Source organism: Micromesistius poutassou (assembly GCF_964030765.1).
Source record: "Micromesistius poutassou genome assembly, chromosome: 20".
Lineage (NCBI taxonomy): Eukaryota > Metazoa > Chordata > Actinopteri > Gadiformes > Gadidae > Micromesistius > Micromesistius poutassou.
This window is the reverse complement of record NC_140290.1, coordinates 10,256,550-10,280,779: the sequence shown is the minus strand read 5'-3', so window position 1 is coordinate 10,280,779 and position 24,230 is coordinate 10,256,550. Positions and strand designations below refer to the sequence as shown.

At 44.9% G+C, this 24,230-nt stretch overlaps 2 protein-coding genes across 2 annotated transcripts; both read right to left on the bottom strand.

Moving 5' to 3' along the window:
• Positions 1-5,658: 5,658 nt before the first annotated feature.
• LOC311365009 (SNF-related serine/threonine-protein kinase-like) lies at positions 5,659-20,880 on the bottom strand. Its single transcript, XM_084484530.1, has 8 exons — positions 20,698-20,880; positions 17,247-17,477; positions 16,842-17,060; positions 15,399-15,645; positions 10,928-11,069; positions 9,921-10,133; positions 9,205-9,339; positions 5,659-9,066 (listed from the first exon to the last, which is right to left on the bottom strand). The coding sequence occupies exons 2-8, from the start codon at positions 17,367-17,369 to the stop codon at positions 7,788-7,790; spliced, it is 2,358 nt and encodes a 785-aa protein (XP_084340656.1). The 5' UTR covers positions 17,370-17,477; positions 20,698-20,880; the 3' UTR covers positions 5,659-7,787.
• Positions 20,881-21,992: 1,112 nt separating this feature from the next.
• On the bottom strand, positions 21,993-23,952 carry rpl14 (ribosomal protein L14). The gene is made up of 6 exons (XM_084484632.1): positions 23,893-23,952; positions 23,305-23,406; positions 23,124-23,218; positions 22,740-22,839; positions 22,188-22,241; positions 21,993-22,086 (listed from the first exon to the last, which is right to left on the bottom strand). The coding sequence occupies exons 1-6, from the start codon at positions 23,893-23,895 to the stop codon at positions 22,027-22,029; spliced, it is 414 nt and encodes a 137-aa protein (XP_084340758.1). The 5' UTR covers positions 23,896-23,952; the 3' UTR covers positions 21,993-22,026.
• Positions 23,953-24,230: the final 278 nt, after the last annotated feature.

Sequence of the window (24,230 nt, the reverse complement as noted above, 5' to 3'; positions counted from 1 at the left end):
TAGCTAGTTCTTACTGTTATAAACCTACGGTTAGTAACTATATAACTATGTAACTTCAGCCGTGAGACATGTATTTAAAAAGTATCAAAAGTTCTAGCACTATGGTTAGAGATAGGTTATCATTTGGGGCTGTTTGGGGACATTTAATAGGTATACCCTCTCTGTTTTTTTTTTTTTTTTTACATCTGGTCAAAATCCAAGATGGCGGACAGTGAAAATGAATTAATCTTACTTTAATCTTTGTTTAAACTGGTTTAGCTAATCCAGGGTTAAGATTTAGATGTGCAACGCACCTCGGGTTAATTAAAAACCCAATTTAAACCTAGATTTACTAATCCTAGTTTAGGGCTAAACTAGGATTAAGTTAGACCACGTTGGTGCAACCCACCCTAGGAGGACTGGATGTTCCCTTTTTTGACACAGAGATGCAACCTCTGTAATTCAGTAATATTCAATAATATATACAGGACAAAGGTTATTTCCCACGTGCGGAAGTTCAAAGCCCCCCAAGGTGCAGTCTTGAGGAACGGCCTGCAGAGGGCAGTGTTTGCGCTCTTCATGCGCCTGTCCTTTATGTGGCAGTTTGATGTGCCTCGAAAGAAGCTCTCAAGTGGTCAGACATTTGTCTGACCTTACTCCCACATCTGAGCAGTGTTACCACAACTGCAATGACGGAATCGGGCCAGAAGTGGGCCTACTTCCTGCCTTGGTGTGTGCATGAATATGTGTGTTTTCCCCAAGCGCCTTGTAGAGTTATTAATAGTCTGCTCAAATAGTTATTTCAAAGCACAGGAATAGCATTTTGTAATTGTAAGAAACACTATATTTCCCAACTGAAGGAAATCTGGAGGGGTATCACAGTCTCATCCATAGTGATTAAATTATTGATATGTTGGTCTACCTATGTCAAGGTCCTACCAACGAAGGAAACTGACACATTCAAAGCTATTCCCGCTTCCTGCTTTACTCACATGTCATAGCGATACACTGATCAGTGATTGAGCTTTACAGGTCGATAAATTGTGCAACAGATGTGTAGTTCATGCTACTTTACTGTGAGTATTTCTTTCATGCACAGTTGGAGATGGAATGACAGGCATGGAAAAGGGCGCAGATGACGGTACTGTCTTCACTTCAGAGTTGGAGAGTGACTGATTTCCAAGCGGATGGGCTACATAAAGACACATTTGCGGTGTTTAAGCGTTAACAGACGCATTTAACAGCCGCCTCTGTCACTTTTCGCAACTTCTGTTGCCGGCTTTTACATCAAACCTTCCGAACCTTGTCTCCTGGCAACAGGGTAGCCACGGAGACCAGCTTGCAAAATCTTTTGGATTGGGTGAAAAAAAGAAACGTCAGGAAATTATGTAGCGTTCTGTTGAGGAAATGAATTGGTGGTGGTGCGGGGGAGGGGGGTGTTTGTTTGTTTCCTGGGGATGCTGGCGGGGTGCGGTCAGTGAAGCATAAGGATGACACATGAACGGGCCTCTTGGGCCCTCTGTCAAAACATACACACAAAATGTGCCTGATGTCCAGTCCATACAATCTCTATCTCTGTAAACCAAAGAAGCAAACCCAGGCATTTGCAATGAACGTATACTTAAACTATTTGTCCAATGTTTTTACCAAGTAGGCCTACAAAGTACAACAAATAAGCTGATAAGTGATATAATATGTGTCTTAGAGAGTAGAAAGTAGGCATTCAATTCAATTCAATGTTTGTGTAAGCAAACACACCTCAACAGCACAGCACCACCATGAGCTCAGTGCTTTAAAATGAGCTGTCAGTGTGGTAGCCTACAGAGAAAAGTCCCACTGAATTTTAGACCCAAAGCGTCGGGCTGCATTCATTTTCCCACAGCGACAACCTTACGCTATAACCTTACAGGGTGTAGATCACATTCCTCTCCAGCACCACCCCTGCTCCCATCTCCAAATACATCGATAGTAACTCACAGCTGAGTGATCGATGGTAAAGGCGGTCGGCACGCATATCTCCTATTTTATGGTTGGCAGCGCCGCTGAGAACAACAGCAGCTGGGATGATGCTTCTCCATTTGGGGATGGCAGGGTGAAGTAACGCTCACTTTGTCAGGATTTTTTAGGACTTTGTGTGGACGAAGGTTTGTTCTCTCGCTGATTGTGGATATTTGTTTGGATAATGCTTTGGTCATAAATTAATGGCTACCTTTCTTTGTGGTCATTCTGTTTAGTTATGGATGACTGTTTATAGTATTGTGGTGGTTATCTGTCATCTGACATCAGGATGGAACATGGGTATATGAATCACAATTTGCAAAGACATAAGTGTAAATAAGTCACAAAAAGCCATCTGGTGGGGGATAAGGATGACACTGAAACATGGTCTGACAGGCTGACAGCTGATTGGCCAGCAACAAATATTAGATGTTGTGTCTTTGAACTTTGTGGTTGTAGTTTGTTGGATAATAGACAGTGGGAGGGTGTCATTTTGAATGTTTAGAACAGGTTCAACTCTGACCTGGACTACAGTGAGAGTGACACTGATAGGTCTTACCAGAACAGTTTTTCACACAATAAAATACCCTGTTTGACCAATAGACCCTTTTCACCGTAGAAAAATATTGACAGAACAAGTCAAGTAAATATACATTGAACATGCTGGTGCTGTGACAGACGGTATTTCGAGAAGATCAACATTTTTTCTTGATGTGCCAATCCGTGACGTGCAATATGTTTTGCAAACACACCTTTTGCTTTTTAATCAAAAAAGCTATGTTTAAAAAAAAAAAAAACCTTTTCCAATTTCAGTTCAAAACTCAACTTGAGCAAATACAAACTGAACATAAAAATAATTATTGAATTTCATGTGTCATGACACCCAGCAATCCCAAAGGCCATCAACTAACAGAAATATGTCAACATTATATCATATAATTTAATTATATCAAAGCCAAAAAGTTTTCCATCAATAATATTCGGGGAAGGAATAAATGCTTTGGCTTTCATATGAATGATACGCTCTGTGTGAGTTTCTCTGCAATACTTTCATGAACCTTCATCCTATTATATTTATTATTGAGATTGTTTTTCCCAGACCACAAATAAAGCAAACAAGCCATCTCTCTCCCTCTTGGCTGCCTTTATATTTCGCCTTGAGAGAAATATCTGTCTGGTCTATTCGATTTGTCTGCCTTTTGTTGTCATCATCCGCTAACAATATGTGGCTGATTCCCGTGTGTGTGTGTGTGTGTGTGTGTGTGTGTGTGTGTGTGTGTGTGTGTGTGTGTGTGTGTGTGTGTGTGTGTGTGTGTGTGTGTGTGTGTGTGTGTAACTACTCTGTGTACCGTGTTGAAATGTCTCTTAATCAGCAACATCCTTCTTGGCCCTACGCTTCTGTTCACCCCCAACAGTAGCCTCCTGCCTTTTCCAGGCTCCCAGTGGCAATAGAAACACATTTAACACACAATCGACCTGTCTGCCTGTCTGAACACACGAGATAAACTCTGTCAATGTCCCTCTGTTTCTCTGAGTTCTCTGTCTCGGTCTCTATCTCCCTCTCTTACTCTGTCACTCATTGGTTCTCTCTGTGTCATTATCTTCGTGAGTCTCTCTCTCAATCTGTCTATCTCACTCTCCCTCTCTCTCTCTCTCTCTCTGCCCGTCTCTATGTCTCTTCACCTCACTTGTGAGCAGGGGCGTGTGAATGAGCACTTTGAGGTGATGAGTTGCTTTGTGTTATTTCGGGACCTGCATCACTGACTCCATCACGGGGTCTCTGGCAGCCGGCCAGCCCTCATCAGCAGCTCATCTCCGGGTCTGATTAGCAGCAGCGACGCAGGGCCGGCTGGATCTCCTGATCTCCCAAACAACAACACGCCACACAGTATGAAGCTTTGTTTATTCACATTGACACTTGATTAGTATTCATGCAATGCACAAATCCCGATACCACAATAATGTATTGGACAGAGAGAGAGAGGAAGAGAGAGAGAGAGAGAGAGTTTTTGATAGGATACAAAGGATAACAGGATTTGATCTTAATCATGCACCTGTCTCACTGACCTGCATCAATTTACATATTTGTGTATGTCTGTGTGTGTACATAAAAAAATGTTTGCATGTATGTGTTGTGATTACTTCCATGCATGTACAGTATGTGTGTGTGTGTGTGTGTGTGTGTGTGTGTGTGTGTGTGTGTGTGTGTACCTGTGCATGTGTGGATTCAGGTTCATCCCTCCATGGTGGACCTCATCTGGTCTGGTGTGATTCAGGCTGGCTGACAAGGACCAGGAGCACATATGTTCCAGAGATTACCACTCCCAACATCATGACTTTAAAACCATTCACATAAATAACCCCACAAACATGCACCATTAACACTCCAACGACTACGACTCACATCTCTCTCTATTTTGGCTCTGAATTGTTAAAAAAAAAAAATCCTCTTTGCCCTTTTAAACCACACATTTAATGACATCCTGTTTAAAACATGACTGTGATAACATGACCATCATCTGAGCTGACCTTGTGAGAGTGTGGTCTGGGGCTCAACGGTTGTTTACCGTATAGAATAATCAGATACATATACAGTAGTGATGGGTCGTTCGCGAACGAATCAGTTCGAATGAATGACTCTTTAACAAGAACGAACCAACCTGATTCCCCGTTTCAGTTTGTCTCGTTCGTCTCGTTCGTTCTCCGAGACTCGACTCCCCCGGCTCACACGCTGACTCGCTGAAGGAACTTAGTTAATGTTGTATTGTTGTGTTGATTGATGATCATTTGCACCATTGCAAGACCGTGATTCGTTTGAGAACGAGGGAGGAGCTGAGTCTGACCGACTCAGCTGAGAACGTGCATTCGTGATCCGTTTGAATGAGAACGAGGGAGGAACTGAGTCTGACTCAGCTGAGAACCGATTCACCGCTACCGGAAACGTGACTGAATGAATGAACGAACAAACAATTCGAACGATTCTTCTAGGCGAACTGACCGGCGCGAACTGATTCAAGCAAACAAATCATGAAATCCATCACTAATATACAGTGTGATTTGTAGGATAGATTGACCCTGTAGGGTTTTTGTGCCACTTGTGTTGAATCTAGCAGTACAGCCCTTCATTGAGGGCTCCCTCCAAAGCCGCTCCCCCACAACACAGGACTAGCTCGCTAGCTTGAGCAAAATATCGACCCTAGCCATGTAGAAGACTCTGGTCATGTGCAATGAGTGCATGGGCAGAATCGATGCCATCCAATCATTTAATTCGGCCTAAGAAAATTATTTGATGACTTATTACGGGCCTCCCATTACGGACTGCCACAGTGACTGCCACAGATTATTTGAGTATTTGATTTATGGATTGCTGTTGGATGTAATAAATAATTTCAACAAATGTGAAAAAGAATGCTTCCATAAAAAATGCCTACCCTAGGTTTAAAATATGTGAATAACAGTGGATTTTAAGATCCTTAATGAGCGGGAAAGGGGAGGCATGCCAACATGTAGACCTATACAACCTAACCTTTCAGCTGGGGGGTCAAACAACTTAATTTCTTGACTACCTTACCCCAGTAGGTTTGATGATTTGTGTGTATTTTTTACAGTTTTTTTTTTATAAGCCTAACCCTTCACCCCAACGACATATATGGAATACAAATAAAACGTGTCCTATTTCTTTCACATGATTTTTATTTGAATATACATATATTATATATATCTCATATTTCAGACAGTACAATATGTTCAAAACCAATTTTATGGCACACCCATGTTTGTTGGTACATTTTGCCGCCGTTGGTATTGCTGTGTGGATACGGTACAGTGAGGTGACACATCAGCTTGTTTAGATATACGCTATAGGTGGGTTGACCTCTGGATGACGTTGAAGTTGCAACAGTAAAAAACATGCACTGTCAAGGTAAACATACCACTTAAGTCAAATATCTATTCACATACGATTTTGTTTGGTTGGTTTCTGTTTCTTTTTTTAGGTCCTTGAATATGCTACACAACAAGTGGCTAGTCCTTGAAAGCTAGAGGACATGCACAATTTTTTGGTTCTGACCCAATGCTAATATTAGCAGCTAGATAACTCTCTCTAGTGGCGTATTTGGGTACGGGATTGTGTGATTTGCAAGCCGACCTTCAACAGTACATACTGCACTGGCCTCCCTGTTCTGTGAGTATCCATTTTTAAATGAATGAATTAATAAATAAATAATTGATAAATAATAAATAATCTTTATAATTCATAGATTTTAGCCACCTCAATATAATTCAACATAGTCAAAATATATATATATATATTTTCAAAAATATTTTGTTTGAATGAATAAATAAAATAATATTTCTCTTGCCATCTCTTCATCCATAATGTTCAGCTCACCAATTCCATGAGTTTATAAATCCCCTTTGCTGTTGCGTTTGGCTCTTAAACAATGAAAAGCACATCCAGCAGCCTTCTAGAAGGTTCTAAAAGTCTGATTGCTATTTACTATTACTATATTTACGCCAGTGAATAATAACCCTAAAAGGTCTTTGGATATTCACAATATGTACAAAACACTGCCTTGGTGTAGTGGAGACACAGAGACCTTTGATCAAAGTGACTATGTGTTTGCTGTCTGAGACTACAGAGCCCATTTGAAGTAGACAAACACAACAACAGTGACAGACTTCAAAGTAAGTGACAGAGTCTCTCTCTGTTGGGTGCTAATTCCTGCCATCTGAAGAAACTAAAGAAGTCATATGCAAATCAGTCAGCCATAATCATATAAAAAAAGACAACTGCCTAAAATATTTATTTAAAAAAATAGGTTTCACATGAATAATAAAAAATAAAACCCTATGTGTAAACATCTTGAGTGAGTGTGTGTGTGTGTGTGTGTGTGTGTGTGTGTGTGTGTGTGTGTGTGTGTGTGTGTGTGTGTGTGTGTGTGTGTGTGTGTGTGTGTGTGTGTGCCTGTGTACAGGCAGATATGCATGGTTGTAAAGGCCGGAGTGTGCAAAAAAAGTAAAGACCTCAAGACATACGAGTGATCGACATTAAGTAACACTGCTCTCTCTCTCTCTTTCTCTTACTCGCTCACTCTCTCCTATAGCCAGGGCCAAACGACACAACTTTAAAAACCCTGATTTAACGCCTGTCTACTCTACATGTTCCGATGTGCATTACCTAGAGACACCGGTTGCTTGGCGTGTGTGTGAAGTCTGACAGATGTCCGCAGAGCAGTCAGTCAATAGATGTGTGCTGGTCACTCTTTTCATGGTCACTCGGGACTGAGGAAACCACGGTTTCCCCCTCCCTCCCCGGTTCCTGTTGCACTCCAGGGGGATTGTGGTGCCAATGTGGTTCAGCGAGCCATTGTCTCCTATCCGGTCTTCTTGCTCCTAGTGCTATGTATGTTCCCCTGATATTCTCACACAAGATGCCTAAATAAGTTGTGCAGTGAGTGCATCACACGCAAACACTGACTGTACTCTAATATAGTGTTTAAGAAGTTGAATTGTGTTTCCTCACCCGCCCTCAGGGTGAAAGGGTGATGGGGGACGGGTGGTGTTGATGTTGACTGTGATATTTCTGAGGGTAGTAGGGAGATGAGAGAGGGCAGAGGAGAGAGGGATGAGGGGGAGAAGGGATGAAAGAAAGTGGCGGAAAAAGGAGTAAGACAGGGGGTGAGGTAGAAGAGAGTGGGGCGAGGTAGAGGAGGGAGGATCTGAATCCTGGAGGTGGTGTTGGGCGGAGGGGGTAGCAGCCAGGCAGGTGAGGTGGGGTGGGGTGAGGTGGGGCTGGGGTCCACAGGCCTTCAGATGACCTGGCAGCAGCTGTGGGGTGTGGGGGGGAAGAGCAGGCCCTCCTTGGGACTCCTCTGGATGTTCACGGAAAGAGTCTTGTCACTTAGCGGCATCTGCAGCACCCGGTTCTTCAGGTTCCGGTGGTTCTCCCTGGCCAGGTCCAGCTCACTCAGCCTCAGGTTGCCCGAGCAGGACCCGTCCAGCAGGGGGTCCCCCAGGAACGAGTCCCCCAGTGGGGTGGACCGGTGGAGGGTCACCCTGGGCGTGGGCCCCCCCAGCAGGGACACCTTGTCCAGGCTGCCGGTGGAGCCCCCCATGCACATCCTCCACATGGGTCGCTCCGGCTGGTGGTCCCCCACCTCACTCCTGTCGCCGCCCCCTGTCAGATTGTGGAACTGCGAGCTGAGGCACAGACTCATGAGCTTCAGGCTCTCCACCAGGCCGCTGGTGGCTTTGGCCGAACCCCTACCCTGAGTGTCCCCCGGACTCCCGCCGTTGGGGGGGCTGGCGGGCTCATTGGTGCCCTGTTCCTCCCGCTCTTGAGCTCGGACGATGGGCTCCCGCTCGCTCCCGCTGAAGGCGAGCGTCGGTGCCGGCCCACCGTGGTGTCGCACCTCACAGGAGTCGTCCTGCGTGTCGTCTTCAGAGGTCTCCGAGCTGGGAGTCGCCAAGGAGACTGGTGTTGTTATGGTGAGGGGATCAGGGGACAGAGTGGCACAGGGCGGAGCCGAGAGTCTGGAGGCTAGATTGAGGTTCCTGGGTTGGGCGAGCCCACGCAAGGTTACCCTCTTCTTCCCTCCCTCGTCGGCCTCTTCGTCCTCTTCTTCGTCGCTGATCTCTTCGTGGATCTGGTTGAGGATTGGAGCGCTCATACGACACGTCAGCCTGTTGGCTGGAGAGCGCAAAGAAGACGCCCCCTTGGGGCGAAGCACCACCTGAAAGGGGAGCGGCTTGGGCTCGCCCTCCTCCTCCTCGTCCTCCTCCACACTCAAGAGGCTGGGGCTCCTGGTCTTGCCATGATGCCCCGGTGGGCCTAGCCTCAGAGGGTTGGCATGGGGCACAGCCAGCGGCCGCATCCCCCTCTCGTGGCTCTGTGACATGGGCTGCAGCAGGGTGGCCATGTCCTTCCTCTGGCTGAGGTCCAGCAGTGCCGTCTTAGGCCTGGGTCCTCTGTGGAGGCTCTCTGCACTGCGGGCGGGGGACTGGGGACCCCCGGGGTGAGAGATGGCAGGACCTCCCAGGCCGTCCGTCATGTCCTGGTGCACGTCCACCCTGGTGGGCCACGACTGCCTGTGAGGGGGGGTTGAACATAGGGAACGGCGGAATCAGTGACGAGGCTCAGATCGGAGAGTTTCAGGGTGGATGTCATTCAGACGATACCCCCAAGAAACACCTGTTCAGACATTATGATGTTGGTGACCCCCATACCTGAACTGAGCCTTGCTCGGGCTGGCAGAGCGAATCTGGCTGTGGTTCTCCTTCTCCTGCCTCTCCCTCAACACCCTCTCGGCCAGGAGGAAGTAGGTGGCCGTGATGTGGTTGTACCGGTTGGCCTCCAGCGCCCTGATGCACCGTGAGCGAGAGGTGAGCGTTTCGTTCAAAAACACGCAGAACCACTGTTCAAAAACCTCATTCTAATGCATCAAGGAGCTCCACTCTAAATTAGCTGACAGGCTGGGTGTCTAATCTGACGAGGCACCATCTAGGAATAGACCATGCCAACTGGCGTCTGACGGCAATTATACAGATGACGGCAATCAGTTAGACACGCCGCCAGCTGTGCTAGCACAGAATGGCGCTTTTCCAGCCACCGCCAGATGAGAAGGATTTACTAAATAGTTTGGTGTTTGTTGTCATGGAACAAACATTGGGCTTTTCTGCTGCAGTAAAAGTAGTGGACTTTGGTTATGACGTTGTTATGAAGTTAGAAAGGATCAGTGGTTAGTAGTTGATGTCAGTCTGGTTAGTGATAAGTGGTGAAAGTAATTGTAGTAGTGGAGACATATATCATGTGAATATCATGTGGATATCATGTGACATTGACAAATGTTGGTTACCGTTTTCCAAATGTTGACTATCTGTTCTAGTACAAAGGCACACAAACATTGGGTGAACCGTGAAGCCGGCGAGTGGGAGATGCGTACTCAGTAATGTCGTCTCGGTCGGCGATGCCCCCGAGCACCAGCCGCTGGACGATGCAGCCGTGTTCCTCCTCTGATAGGCTGCGGTGGGAGACCAGGGGCGTGGCCAGCTTGGTGGCGGGGGAGGGGTCAACGCCCTGCAGCCACTCGTGTTCTTCAATGAGCTCCAGCGAGGTACGGTTCTTGGGGTCCCTCTGCAGCATTTGGCCTATGAGACTGGAACGAGGGACGACTGTTAGTGGGGTGAACTGGCACCGTTCTAGTGATCCACTGTTGGGATCCACAGCTTTCAGAACTATCCATGTATTTCACTTAAACTCAAGCCTGGACAGAATGTGTACGCGACAATGAAAGCACATTTTTCCTCAGAGAAGTTCCACTGTTAAAGTACTGCCGTGCATTTTGGGTCCACCGTCTGCTAATTAGCACCTCTGAGAAGTTGAGTAAAAAAAAAAAGACAATAAAAAAAAAACACAGACCATGCCAGGACTTTTATTTTCTAAAACTGTAATTTTCACACCACTTTCAATCAGTAGATGGGGGAAGCGGTAAAGACTTTTCACATGAAATCACGTTAATTCCCGAAGCTCTGCCTTGCAGAAGGAGGAACAGACGAGTGCATTGTTAAAGTATTCATGTACCCACGCAACCTGGCAGAAGACTCGGCTTGCTTCAGAAGTTTTTGAACAGGAAGGTAATATGGAAGTTTATTAATGGTGGAGGGACTGGGGATGCCTGCATTAGACTAAACCAGACACTGCACTGCATCTCTGGGAAAACAGATTGAAAGGCAGGACAATGTGAGAGAGGAGGGGCGTGGGGGGGGAGTAAGCTCTCGTCCCTCAACCACCTTGTTTCTCTCTCTCTCTCTCTCTCTCTCTCTCTCTCTAAACATGAAATATGCAGCGCCTGAAGAGTGCTCACTCCCTCCAACTCACACACTATTATAAGGTGATTGTATGGATGCATGTACAGAGGTGTGTGTGTATGTGTGCGTGCACGTGTCTTACTCTCTGCATGCGTGGGAGACGTGTGCGGGAACACTGTATTTGCAGTCCATGATCTTAGTGAGGGTCTCACTGTCGTTGGTCTCCTGGAAGGGAGGGTGACCACACACCAACATGAAGAGAATCACACCCAGGCTCCAGATATCTGCAGAGGACCAGAGAGAGAGAGAGAGAGAGAGAGAGAGAGAGAGAGAGAGAGAGAGAGAGAGAGAGAGAGAGAGAGAGAGAGAGAGAGAGAGAGAGAGAGAGAGAGAGAGAGAGAGAGAGGCGAATAAGGCTTGCGTTGCATTTTTAACAGTGCCAGGAATGGTAGTAGTAAACACAACAGACATCTCCTAAAGAGAAAGTGCCAGAGGGAAATAAAGGATAATAGGATTGGGAGAGACAAGCAAGCATGGCAGTCTGCCTTTATGTTTAGTGACACATAAACACACACACAAACACTCATATACATATACACACTACCGTTCAAATGTTTGGAGTTTTTTTCAATGAAGATAACATTAAATTAATCAGAAATATGTACAGTCTAGACATTGTTAATGTCATAAATGGCTATTCCAGCTGGAAACGACAGATTTTTAATGGGATATCGACATAGGTGTACAGAGGCCCATTTCCAGCAACCATCACTCCTGTGTTCTAATGGTACATTGTTTAGCTAATCGTGTTAAAAGGCTAATTGTCCTTGTGACCCCAAACTTGTGAACAGTAGTGTACATATATATACGCAAATATTAATACATACATCCATACATCCATATACACACAGAATATACACACAGACAAAGCTCTCTGATCCTATTGACAAATTAAACATGAATTATATTTGATCAAAGAGCTGTTCCCATAAATATGCACAAACCACATCTGCTCAGCGAACATTGAAGCTGTTCCTAGCCGTCTGGTACGACAAATGTGCGCACACACACACACACACACACACACACACACACACACACACACACACACACACACACACACACACACACACACACACACACACACACACACACACACACACACACACACACACACACACACCTCAGCATAATCTGCAGCACAAACGCTGCACGCCTACACACACACACACACACACACCAAGGAAGTGGGTTAACGTGTTCATCCGTCATTGATTCATACGCATTCTAGTTGCTCACTACAGCCGTTCTATCTATGGCTTCTGCAAAGCGGTGCTGGAAGAGAACAGCAGAGTCCTGCAGGCATGCAGAGCAGTGTTTGACGGTAATATGGTCCACTGACCCACATTCCACGCTAGTCTTCCGACAGCATTAATACCCAGCACACATACGGTGTGCACCATGAGCAGCATACCACGCTGATAACACACTGTCAAAGATAAAATAAATATTGTCCACTTTTATGGCCTCCCTCTGTTCCTTATTTTCTGCATGCCGGGAGCATCCACATGATTCTTAAAGTTATTTGTGTGTGTAGATGATTTTTATTTTTCTTTGTGTGTGCAGTAGATTTTGATTGGTTTCTGCGTGTATCGCTGCCTCCGATTGGTCTTTCACATGTTTATAGTTTTCATTATTCTTTGTGCGGGTATTGTCGATTTTGCTTTGCACGTATAATTGATTCTGACTGGACTCTGCATGTCTAGTCGATTGGCCTTCACACATATACTTGATTTTGATTGGTGTTCGCTGGTCTGGCTGCTCAGCAGTCCTCTACCCAGCGTGCCTCTTGGCCTGCGATGCGATGCCTGGCGTGGATGCAGGTGGATTGTGGGTGGTGACTATTTATCGCCACGGCTGTGAAGGAGTGTGCGTCAGCTCGCTACTGCCAGGGGAGGTGAGAAGTGTTGCTGCAGTCCCTGCCGTTTCCTAGCAACCGTGATACCTCCCCTTCCGTCCCAGCCCACCGCTGGTCCCCCCCTCCCCCCCCCCAACCCCATCACTGCGTTGCGGCCGGTGGTCAAGCAACCTGCTATCGTATCGGATGGGTTTATTTATACGAAGCAGTCCGTTTCTCTGCTGCTTACGGCCTAGCCATTAGCGGCGACAGCTGCAATCGTCTAAAGTACCCCTTTTAGTTTTGCGTCCCCCCCTTCTGCACTCATTCACACACCCTACACACACACACACGCACGCCAGGCAAGCGCACACGTACACATGAACACACAATAAGATACGCTTGCTGCTTTTCGTCCATTGAATAAAGATTTTAAAAAGGCAATTTTCAGCCCTTCATCATCATCACCATCATCAGCAGCAGATTGTAACAGCATCCTCCAGAACAGTCTCCTCTTTCAGGACCGAGACGCCCCCCATTTGTAATCTCCTCTGCTAGGAGTAACCGTGGCGACCACAATAATCCCTGGCCCGCCCCCCTTCTGGCTCAGTTCCAAGGCCTACCAACTTTATAGCTTTCTATGATGACCTCGCTGCTGTGCTGAGCCTCGTTCAACGTCAAATGGCACCGCTGGCGTGCTCGCACCGATTAATGACTCTCGGGTTGGATGGGTAATCCTTGCTAATGAACCCATCATCATCATCATCATCATCATCATCCTCCTCCTCCTCATTTCAGACAGCGGTATGGCCGGTGAGTTGTGTAGTGCACATGACTGCAAGACTAGTGCTGCATGAATGGACACGCAAGCACCCATGAATGGGAGACACACAACTGTACATTTCTTGTTCGTAATCTGGGTCAAGCGCATCTTTTGAAGGGATTTTTAAAGGGATTGCTGACTCTGTGATCTTAGAAAGCCGGCAAGTACTGTCGGGCAACTGATTGATTAGATAGGCGCACGCACGTGCACACGCATATATACACCGCGGTGGATGTTTATGGTCAGGCTGGAACTATAGCAGTGCTGATAAATCACTATAGTCTCTCCTCTCGCTTGGCCACCCTCCCGATTTTTCACTCTCGCTCGCATCTGCTCTGCAAAGAGAAGATGAGAGGAAGCATAGAGGAGACAGCAGAAAATAGCCACAGCAGATCCACTCAAATGGAAAAATGGACAAACTCTCTCTCTCTCTCTCTCTCTCTCTCTCTCTCTCTCTCTCTCTCTCTCTCTCTCTCTCTCTCTCTCTCTCTCTCTCTCTCTCTCTCTCTCTCTCTCTCTCTCTCTCTCTCTCTCTCTCTCTCTCTCTCTCTCTCTCTCTCTCTCTCTCTCTCTATTTTCCCCTTCCCTCACACTCTACTCACTAGCTGACAACCCCCCACACCCCCTTCACCCACACACACTCACACAGGATCTGTACCCCCAACATCCCCCCCTTCCCCCCCCCCCCCCCCCCCCCCAAACATCCTCGACGGTGGTTGCCTGCTTGCATTTAATTTGATATGTAAACTGGTAGACACATAAACCTATTGTGAGTATATTCACTGCTATAGTTTAATCTTATTCAATAGTAAACTGAATGGTAGAGTTGCTTATAATTTAATGGCTTAATAGGTGCAGCTCAATATTATTTAATATATAAAAATACACAGTTTTTTTACAACAGAAAAAACTGAACCATATATATATATATATATATATATATATATATATATATATATATATATATATATATATATAGAGTATAATATACTCTATATATGGTTCAGTTTTTTCTGTACAACTTGAAAATATGACTTAGGCCATTACTTTAAGAGGGTGACGACATGAGAGATGAGATAAAAGCACAACAGAGAGAAAATAACAGAAACCAATTTCACGATGACCCAATATCAGATTTCATTACATGCGGGCAGCCTTCAATGATCATGATTAAAGAAGACGCTAAAACTCCCCTCTCCTCTTCAAATAAATAAGTAAATTAATATGGTATCCAAAAAACCCATGAATGGCTAGGTGACTGAATGGCTTTTGTAAAGCAGTAGCAAATATCACCTAATTTTCTTTTCATTGTGTTGCTCTCACAACTCTCGTCCAATCGTAGAGAGCTGTTGACCATTATCCTGTGGTTCAGGAGATGTGTGTACAGTAGGCCCACACACTGGCACAAGTGTTGGTCATACAGCTATAGAGGACACCATGTATTGTTCTGTTGCTTATAGAAGGAACACAACCTGGACTCTGGACTCACATGTACACGCACGCACGCACGCACACACACACACACACACACACACACACACACACACACACACACACACACACACACACACACACACACACACACACACACACACACACACACACACACACACACACACACACACACACACACACACACACACACACAGGGTTGACATAATAAATTCAGAGCCCGAATGCACACCACACGCTCACACTGACCGGTAATATGAGCTTAAGGTAAACACAGCAATAACTGGGCCACTGCTGAATCAGAAAACATCCTCCTCCGACACACAGGGCACTGACCGGTCCTCTGGGCATATTCTCTCTCTCTCTCTCTCTCTATTGTGATTTCCATATTGACCAACATAATCGTGATTATGATTTCTTCCACGCAGCCCTGGGACTCACCCACGGCGGGGGCGTCGTACTCGTCCCCCAGCAGGATCTCGGGGGCGGAGTAGGCCAGCGACCCGCACGAGGTGCTGAGGTTCTCCCCCGGCCGGAAGCGGTTGCTGAAGCCGAAGTCGGTGAGCTTGACCAGGCCCTGCTTCTGGAAGAACACCACGTTCTCCGGCTTCAGGTCGCGGTGCACCACCCGCAGCCGGTGGCAGTAGGAGATGGCGTGCACGATCTGCGCGAAGTAGCACTTGGCCAACTCCAGGGGGAGGAAGATGGGGATGAGGAGATGGGGGATGTGGTTATATATCAAAGTAGGTTAAAGGTGACATATTTTACCACCAGGTGTGAGTGTGATTAGCCATTACGTGACATAGCAAACGTTGCTCATCTATCCAGCACACATCTGGGTGGACACGCCCACTTGTGATGTCAGAAGAGGGCGATTTTCAAAACGGTAATTGGTAATTGTAATGGCTAATCACACTCACACCTGGTATTATAATATATCACCTTTCAAATCTGGAATAAAATTGCACTGCCATTTGCTGAGGTTACATGTAGCATGTGTAAGGTGATGCAGGACCCCAAAGGGTCTGGGGTCTCTTAAGCTCCTACTCTGTCGGGTATATATTTTGGCTCACTGTACATTATCCCACTTATTACCCGGCTACTTACTAAAGAAATCAATACTTTGACACAGAATATGAACCCAAAAATACATGTAATTGAATTGAAAATTGCTTCTGTAAAAATAATTGGAGGTTAGATTCTATGCTCGGAAATAGCATCCATAGCAACGGTCTGTTATTTACAGCAGTGGTCTGCTTTTCAGAATCGAGTACTCAACAAAGATGTGCAATTTATATATATATATATATATATATATATATATATATATATAAATAATTGCATTGCAGGAATTGGTTGTGGTGTTGGTTGATTCAGAAATGCAAGATAAAAGAATGAAAAGAAAGAATGAATATGAAAAGAACTGTCCGGGATATAAAATAAAAAATGTAACTATATAAGTCTAGCCTATAATGTTTTATATAGGGGAGACTGGAGTCTTTATGTAAAGTGAATAGTGCCTAGCTTTGTAGCCAATGAAAATGATGTGTTGTTTCTTCCACCATGTCTATTTTACACCGGTAATATTAACAGTTAGGTTGACTCGGCATAGCATACATAGCGTGCCTAACATGTGGATCCACTTTCATACCTGTGTGCTTTTCGATTGTGTGTGTGTGTGTGTGTGTGTGTGTGTGTGTGTGTGTGTGTGTGTGTGTGTGTGTTGATTGTGTGTGTGTTGATTGTGTGTGTGTGTGTGTGTGTGTGTGTGTGTGTGTGTGTGTGTGTGTGTGTGTGTGTGTGTGTGTGTGTGTGTGTGTGTGTGTGTGTGTGTGTGTGTGTGTGTGTGTGTGTGCGTGCGTGCGTGCGTGCGCGCTGGCTCACCTCCTCGCCGAGCCCGCGCTCATGCTTCATGATGCAGTCGTACATGTCCCCCCCGTCTGCCAGCTCCAGGATGAGGTAGAGCTTGGTTGCCGTGTCGATGACTTCGTACAGACGCACCACGTTGGGGTGCTGCACCATCTTCATGCAGCGCACTTCCTGGAACAGGTGGCCCCGCGCCACTGCGTCCAGCTTGGTCTTGTCGATCACCTTCACCGCCACCTGGGGGGGGGGTGGGTTGGTGGGGTGGTGGGTACCGGGAAGCAGGAAGAGGAGTGAACCTCACGCTGGTAACAAGTGCCCTTCCTCATCACCTTGTTATCCCGTTGCCGGGAGGGCTACACAACATGAGCCACATCGTGCTGTTAAACTCATTTTGGGCTAACGGTGTGCGTGTGAGACGTGTACCTTTTCCCCTGTGAAGACATGCCGGGCCAGTTTGACCACAGCAAAGTGCCCGCGGCCCAGGGTCTTGTCCAGGTCGTAGAGGCCAGCGATCTTCCCATCGTGGCCACGTTTCAGACCAGCCATGAGGCTGCAGGTAGGGCAGAGGAGTTGCCTCTCTCTCTCTAGTCAGCTGGTGTCTCTCCGGTCAGTTCTCCATGTTTCTCCCAACAGGTCGAATTCAGGATGTTGTACCTGGATTCAACAAACATTTTGATAGATAAGTGTCATGAGGTGTTCAAACAACAGAGTAACGGAGTGCCTAACAATTTAGGCAGGCAGCTACCTCACAGGCCTCTTTGAAGCCTAATCCCTTCTAGCGCATTGATGCTAGACATGTATTCAATTTCTAACCAGCTCAGTCAAACAAGGAACAGCCAATCCAGGTAAAAAAAAAAGTTTCCAGGAATTTGTTGAGTAAACTCATTCCACTTGTAGGCACTTGACGCAAAGTTCACCAGATGGTAGAAGTCAGTGAACTTTGCAAACTTGGTTACGAAACAACCCCCCCCCCACACACACAAACACCTCACCAACCTGTGATGGAAAAAATCATATGTTGCTACCTTTCAGTCATATAGGCTTTATTTTCCATTTGTGTATTGTCTTGCCATCCTGCTTTTCCAGCTTTGCCAGTGTTGTATACATATTGACCTTTATGCTTGGTTCAGCCACTCACCAGTGAGTGATGACGTCAAAATGTTAACCCATGTGCTCTGGTCTGCTGTCCTACCTTCCTCCTCAGAGTCAATCAAAATGTTTACCCTTGTGCTCTGGTCGGCTGTCCCACTTTCCTCAGTGGCATCTAAATCTGTTTCTCTGTTTTTATGTGTCTTTTAGCTAGGTGCTGTCTTTCTTGGCCAGGGCTAATTTGTAAAAGAGACTACTGTCTAAATGTGAATACCCTGGTAAACCAAATGATTAATAATAATATAAATGTAAACCCTTCTCTATGGGTAGCCGGCCTATCTTGCTTAGAGTCAACTAATAATGTAAACCTTCGTACTTGGGTAAACCGGTCGCAAGGGAGAAGACATCCTCTTAGGCACTCTTCTGCTTGATAAGAACACAGGCAACTCTGTGTCTTGGGTAAACATTACTTGATTTGATTATTGACATCTACAATGTGGGGAGGAACTGAAACGGTATAAATAACTCTGTCAACTGTATGTCTGGACTGGACAGGACTGGACACTCTGCTAGAGAGGAGTCTAATGTATGCATGCATTAAACCGGTTAATTGTCTACAAGTATTGTGTGCTTTTTGCATTTAGAAATCTCATCTGTCCTAGACGCAATATCTGTTAAAGGAAATTGCCACGACAATTTGGGGGCTCGTCTGGGATACCTAACCTGAAGATTGTGCAAAATATTACTTCAAAACAGGTCAACCGTGCACAGCTGGGGACTGGGTTCTTAGAGCTTTACCTCGCCACCAGGTGACTGTAACCAGCTACTGGGGTGAGAAGAGGGCGCCTGTGGGGAATAGATTGGTTTTTTTTCAGTAGCCTACGGTATCCTGAGGGGAAAATAATTTGTAACAAGTGAGATCACAATACTTGTATAGCTAAAAAAATCTGTTCAGTGAATATAACGGTAAAAGACTCTGTTATATGAACAGTATATATGGAACGGTAAAGAACCTCCATTTATCGCGTATATATGAACGGTAAGCTATATATATCCTATGTAACGGTAATTATTGTCTACAAGTATTGTGTGCTTTTTTGCATTTAGAAATCTCATCTGTCCTAGACGCAATATCTGTTAAGGAAATTGCCACGACAAACCCCCTCTAGCCTGGCAGGCATGCATGGCATGGCATTCCGTTTCGAGGAGGCCATGCGTGTGTAAACTGGAATCCGGCAAAGACACAAGCTTGCCAAGAACATTCCTGACAGGTGAGTGTCCAAGAGGCGTGTCCTCAAAACACTGAGTGTGTGTGCAACGCATTCACTCAATCGTGGTCGGGGAACGCACCCATCGACCACAACCGCCCGACACAAACCACCAACACGTTTAAACTCCACACGAGCATAAAGAAACCGCCAAACAAACAATAGGTGGGTCGCTGAGGATGATGACACTGGCTGGGAATGGCAGTTGGCCTTCATAGCTCTTCTGTAAATATCAACTGTTAAGTAACGCTCTGTAGGAAAGAGCTTCTGAGACGGAGTCTGCCAGCGTACCTGTGAAGAAGAGTGACTCATGTGGCTTTTAATAGCAGCCGGCCATCTCTCTCTCTCACTCACTCTCTACCTCTCAGACACTTTCTGCATGCTTTCATTCACTCACTCTTAAAACACAGGCACACGCCAAGACAGTACCCGGTACTCTGTACTGTACTCAACACTTGTCTTAAACGACGTAAATCTAATAAATCCCTTTAAGGGGATGTCCTGCTGCTCAGCTCCACGTGGGCCTCGTAGGGAACCCATGCGTTCAGTTTTAGCCAGAAGGCGGGATCAGGTCGCTGGTCTTGGGGCTAACAAGCTTACCCAAGCCTTCATCTAATCAGCCTTGTCTGGTATACATTGTACACATTCAGAGCACCTATTTGAGTGATGCATAGGCGTGTTCCCCAATCCCCCCACCTCTCCCTCCTTGTCCTCGCGGTGTCTCTGTCTGTGACACCATTCCAATCAACTACACACCATGAGGGATGGTTGGTTGTGTAACTGTACTTGGGCAGGCCATCTAGAAGATGGAGGTGTTATTATTATTGACAGGTGAGGAAGAGTAAAGTCCAGGTTGCCTGGCATCTTGAACACACCCAGGGCGATATTAAAAAGGGCCACGCTCACAGATGGCACTCGATTGCTCGGGTAGATATATTGGGGGGTGTGGAGGCAGATATGATTACTGTGGACTTTAATGGCCCTTAAGATTGATAACTGAGAAAGAGACCTTGGCCTTTCTGACAGATAGCTTATGTTGGATTCTTCGTCAGACATCAATTGACTCATTTGTGACTAAGACAAATCAAAACACATATTTTAACCTTTAGCCCTGTAATTAAAAGCGTGAGCACATGCATTTCGAGTCAGAGTAGTTCTGTTTCCATTTGCAGTCTTCAGTTCACATTTTAAAACTGCGTTTTGGATAGCCTGCATGTTATCCATTCTGGCAACGAATAAGTAAGAAAACAGGGCGCAGAGGCTCTGTTGCCCATATGGGACACCCGCTGTCAACAACGGACGCATTCTGGGCATCCGGAGCAATAACAACACAAGAAGGTTCGACGCACAAACGTTCCCTTGATACGCATTAAAGAAACATGTGTTGGAGCCTAGAATAACCTACGTTGTATTTATACATGCCTACAATACGGATTCTAGCTTGCTATAATTACGTTATAGTTTAAAGGCCTAATATGTCTTTTCAAACAATAAATATCCCATTAAATACTGCTTACCAGGATGAGGCGCTCTATGAATCAGTGCCAAACGCCTCTCCTTCTGCGTTGCCCGTTTAGATCACTGCTTCACTATGGACTGTTGTACAGCGTGTCTCAATTTAACATACAATACAGTATAAATATTTATGGTGTAGTCCGTAACTAGAAACTGTCAGGAACATATCCGTTAATACCCTCCAATCTCGCAACTCCGGCTCTGTCGTCCACCTTACTGCGCATACTTGCATAGTTCTAACTCATCTCTGACGTCAGAAGCACGTAGACCTATCCAAGAAGGCATGCGTGTTTAATGTGTTAAATTCATGGAAAGGCATGGACAATAGTTTTTCTACCCAATTAGTTGACGCTTTTATTTCAATACAAAAACGTTGTACATTCTTTAGAATGTTATTTTTATTCCTTTAAATATTTTATAATTCATTTCGTTTTTATTTGCAATGTTGCACTTATTTCGATACTTCTGTATTGTTTACATGTCTGATTATCTGTACTCATTGAAGCCTTTCATTGTGCTTACGCGCATCCGTGCTTGAGAATCCATCATGGCCTTTCAACTAAAAATGCATTAACATTGTGAGAGGATGTATTTAGGAACGCCATGTTCCCTCCACAAAGCTGCTGGAGGGCGTTAATTTGGCAGGCAGTGCTGGAGTATGTATCACACCTTGGTTTCGTTCACGAAAAAATGAAAGGAGTTTTAGTGGGATATATCTTGTGGTTCACCATTGTAATGGTAAAAGACAGTGCTTTTTGCTGCCACCTAGCGAAAACAGTGCAGTACAGCAGGCGTGTACTAAAGCGAATTAGACGGTGCTGTAATTACACGCATTTAGAGTAATTCGATTTGAAATAAATAGGCCTATATAATATAACGTTTCTATAGTTCATAACTTGAAATATATATTTGACTCCATGTATGGAGAAAGCATGGGTGAATGCCATCATTTCAAAATACCAAATAGACATGTTTGAGGGGATTGTGTTCTACTTCAATGTTCGGACAATTACTTTAAACTAATTTGTTTAAAAAAGTGATAAAACCTGCATTTTAATTTACCTCTGGTCAGTAATCTCATTATAATCCATTAAATACAAACTAGTTATAATCCATTACACTGGTCAGACATGACATAAGAGCTCTGCTACTGCACAAACCCAACTACGGCAGAAACTATTTGCCGTTTCCCAATTATTTCCTGCATTGCCTCCATCAACACAAAAATCCATATTGTGTAGCACTAGCACCCATACCAAATTGTGCAATTTCTAAAAACAAAACAGATGGCCATGGATACGTTTTTTCAAAATGTTTATTTGTGGAACCGATCACTTTTTTGCTGCCTCCTTCTGGAGTTTCTTCACCTCGTGCTTGATGATTCTGTTCCTCTGTAGACAAAAACAAATTAAATTGACACAATGTCACAAACTGCTAGCTTTTTTACAATCAGCTGTTCATTCATGAAAATCCTTGAAAAGTTTAAACTTACCATCTTCTTGGCCTTCATCACCTTGTAGCGGTCAAAGTCGGACATCTGAGCCCTCTGCAGATAAAAAAAAACATGCATTAATTCCCTAGATCTTCATTATACAAATAATTTATAAACAAACTGGATTACCAGGAGCCATGGAGCAACAGTCTACAAGTATACACGAGTGATGCAACTCTATCAATCAAGCGTTGATTGTCTGACTACAAAATAGCTCCATTCATTAAAGACATCTAGTTTAAAATATCTAAACTTGAGCTGCTATGCATGGAGAAAAGGACTCGAGAATGACCCAATTCTCCCTCTCCATCAATGTTTCCACAAAACCCAATTAACCCTTATACAGACAAGCTATCAAGACCAAGTAAACAAATGTGGAATGAAAGTATTTCAGTATCAATTCACAATCACACTAGACCAAGAAAGCATTTTAATGAACTAGAGTTGAACATGCCCAAGACAAACCATGGACCAAAAAACCCCCAAAAAACTAAGCAGTTTTGATATTCAGTACCAATAAGAAAATGTCCACACTGAGATTGCACTGCTTACCTTCTTCTTGGCCTCAATCTTCTTAGCCCAGCTGCTCTGCTCCCATTTCTGGTTGACCTCAGCCTTCTCCCAGGCTTTCCTCACAAACTTCTGACGGGCACTGTGGAACATGAGACATTTTAGCATACATTGACAGTCTTATCAAGCATACTGGGCACACATGTTTCAGACATGTCTTAGTTGCAGGTCGTATTATTATTATTAACTTTCAGTTTTCTTTGCACAATACAGAAACACGATTGTGTTAAAGCATTAAGGACACATTCAATATAGTTCAATAATTGCCTCATATGATATCTTTCCCATGGAAACTACAACATTACTATAATGAGCTAAAATTAAAAATGGAATTGCATGAGACGAGAGCCCGGAAGATGCCCTCACCTGTGAGGTACTTTGATAACGTAGTCGGTGAGCTGCATGCACTTGAATGGCATGGACTGCCTCTTCACTCCAGTGCAGGGTCCATCAACGAGAGCCTAGAGACGGTTCAAGACATTAGTGACTGTTCTTGTGGTGCTTTGATACATGTGCGGTTTGAGATTGCAGTAAGTCAGCCGTTTACCCTGTTTTGGTCGATGACATCAACGATGGCCACCAGTTTGCCCTCGTTGGCTCCAAAAGCAACGTAGGCGACACGGCCAATCTGAACATAACGCTTGAACACCTGTAGAGAACAATTGCGTTGTTTGAGGTTAGTTTAAATATCCGAGGTTGAAAGGTGAATACTGGATGGTGAGCAGGGTCTGTTATTTGACGCTAGCATGTAGCATTCACTACAACCATCTATCCAAATGTTTCGTTAGCATTGTTCATAGCGTACAAACGAATACGGATGGCAACCCTGCAGTGAAGGCAATATGATACGAAAGAGTTAGTCAGGCTGTTTCACCATTATACGTTAGCAATGATAATCTCTCTGAATGCCTCAACGGCCCTCCCTGCCTAGGCGACCACGTTTCAAACACGGCAATAGCACACATTTCTCCGCAATCAAATATAGCTTTAGATCAACATAAAAAGCACAGCAAAACGGACATATAATGTGAACAGGATAGTTTAGCAACATTATACTTGCTGTTTTATGGTATAGGAGTAATACATATGGAAATACTTTAATTTTTGAGATGCTAAAACTTCACGACGATCTCACCATGATGGCTGTTCGTGAGCAGAAAGGACGTTGCCACTTCCGCCCGGCGCACACATACGCTTTCCGCTTGCTCTCCACACATGCGCACTGGGTCGGAAAGCGCTCAGAAAAAATAAATGCTAAATTTGAGGATGTTTAAAAGGGTCTCGTTAATGATCTTGATAGAGTCTACTTCTACAAAGGTTTCCTTCAAGCAAAATAATAAGGGAGGGTGAATTTTTTATCACATACAGATTTGAAGGCTACAATATTTCACTTGCCCAATGTGACATATGACATAACATAACATTTATTATCATGATAATCACATCACCTAAATATATCCTAGGATTACAACT

Excerpts from the sequence above, each read along its gene's own strand:
- LOC311365009 (XM_084484530.1), bottom strand. The coding sequence starts at position 17,369 with ATGGCTGGTCTGAAACGTGGCCACGATGGGAAGATCGCTGGCCTCTAC. Across the intron at positions 17,061-17,246 it reads ATGTCTTCACAGGGGAAAAG|GTGGCGGTGAAGGTGATCGA; the intron begins GTACACGTCTCA and ends CCCCCCCCCCAG. Across the intron at positions 11,070-15,398 it reads GTACGACGCCCCCGCCGTGG|ATATCTGGAGCCTGGGTGTG; the intron begins GTGAGTCCCAGG and ends GGTCCTCTGCAG.
- rpl14 (XM_084484632.1), bottom strand. Across the intron at positions 23,219-23,304 it reads ATGTCATCGACCAAAACAGG|GCTCTCGTTGATGGACCCTG; the intron begins GTAAACGGCTGA and ends AACCGTCTCTAG. Across the intron at positions 22,840-23,123 it reads GTTATCAAAGTACCTCACAG|TGCCCGTCAGAAGTTTGTGA; the intron begins GTGAGGGCATCT and ends CATGTTCCACAG.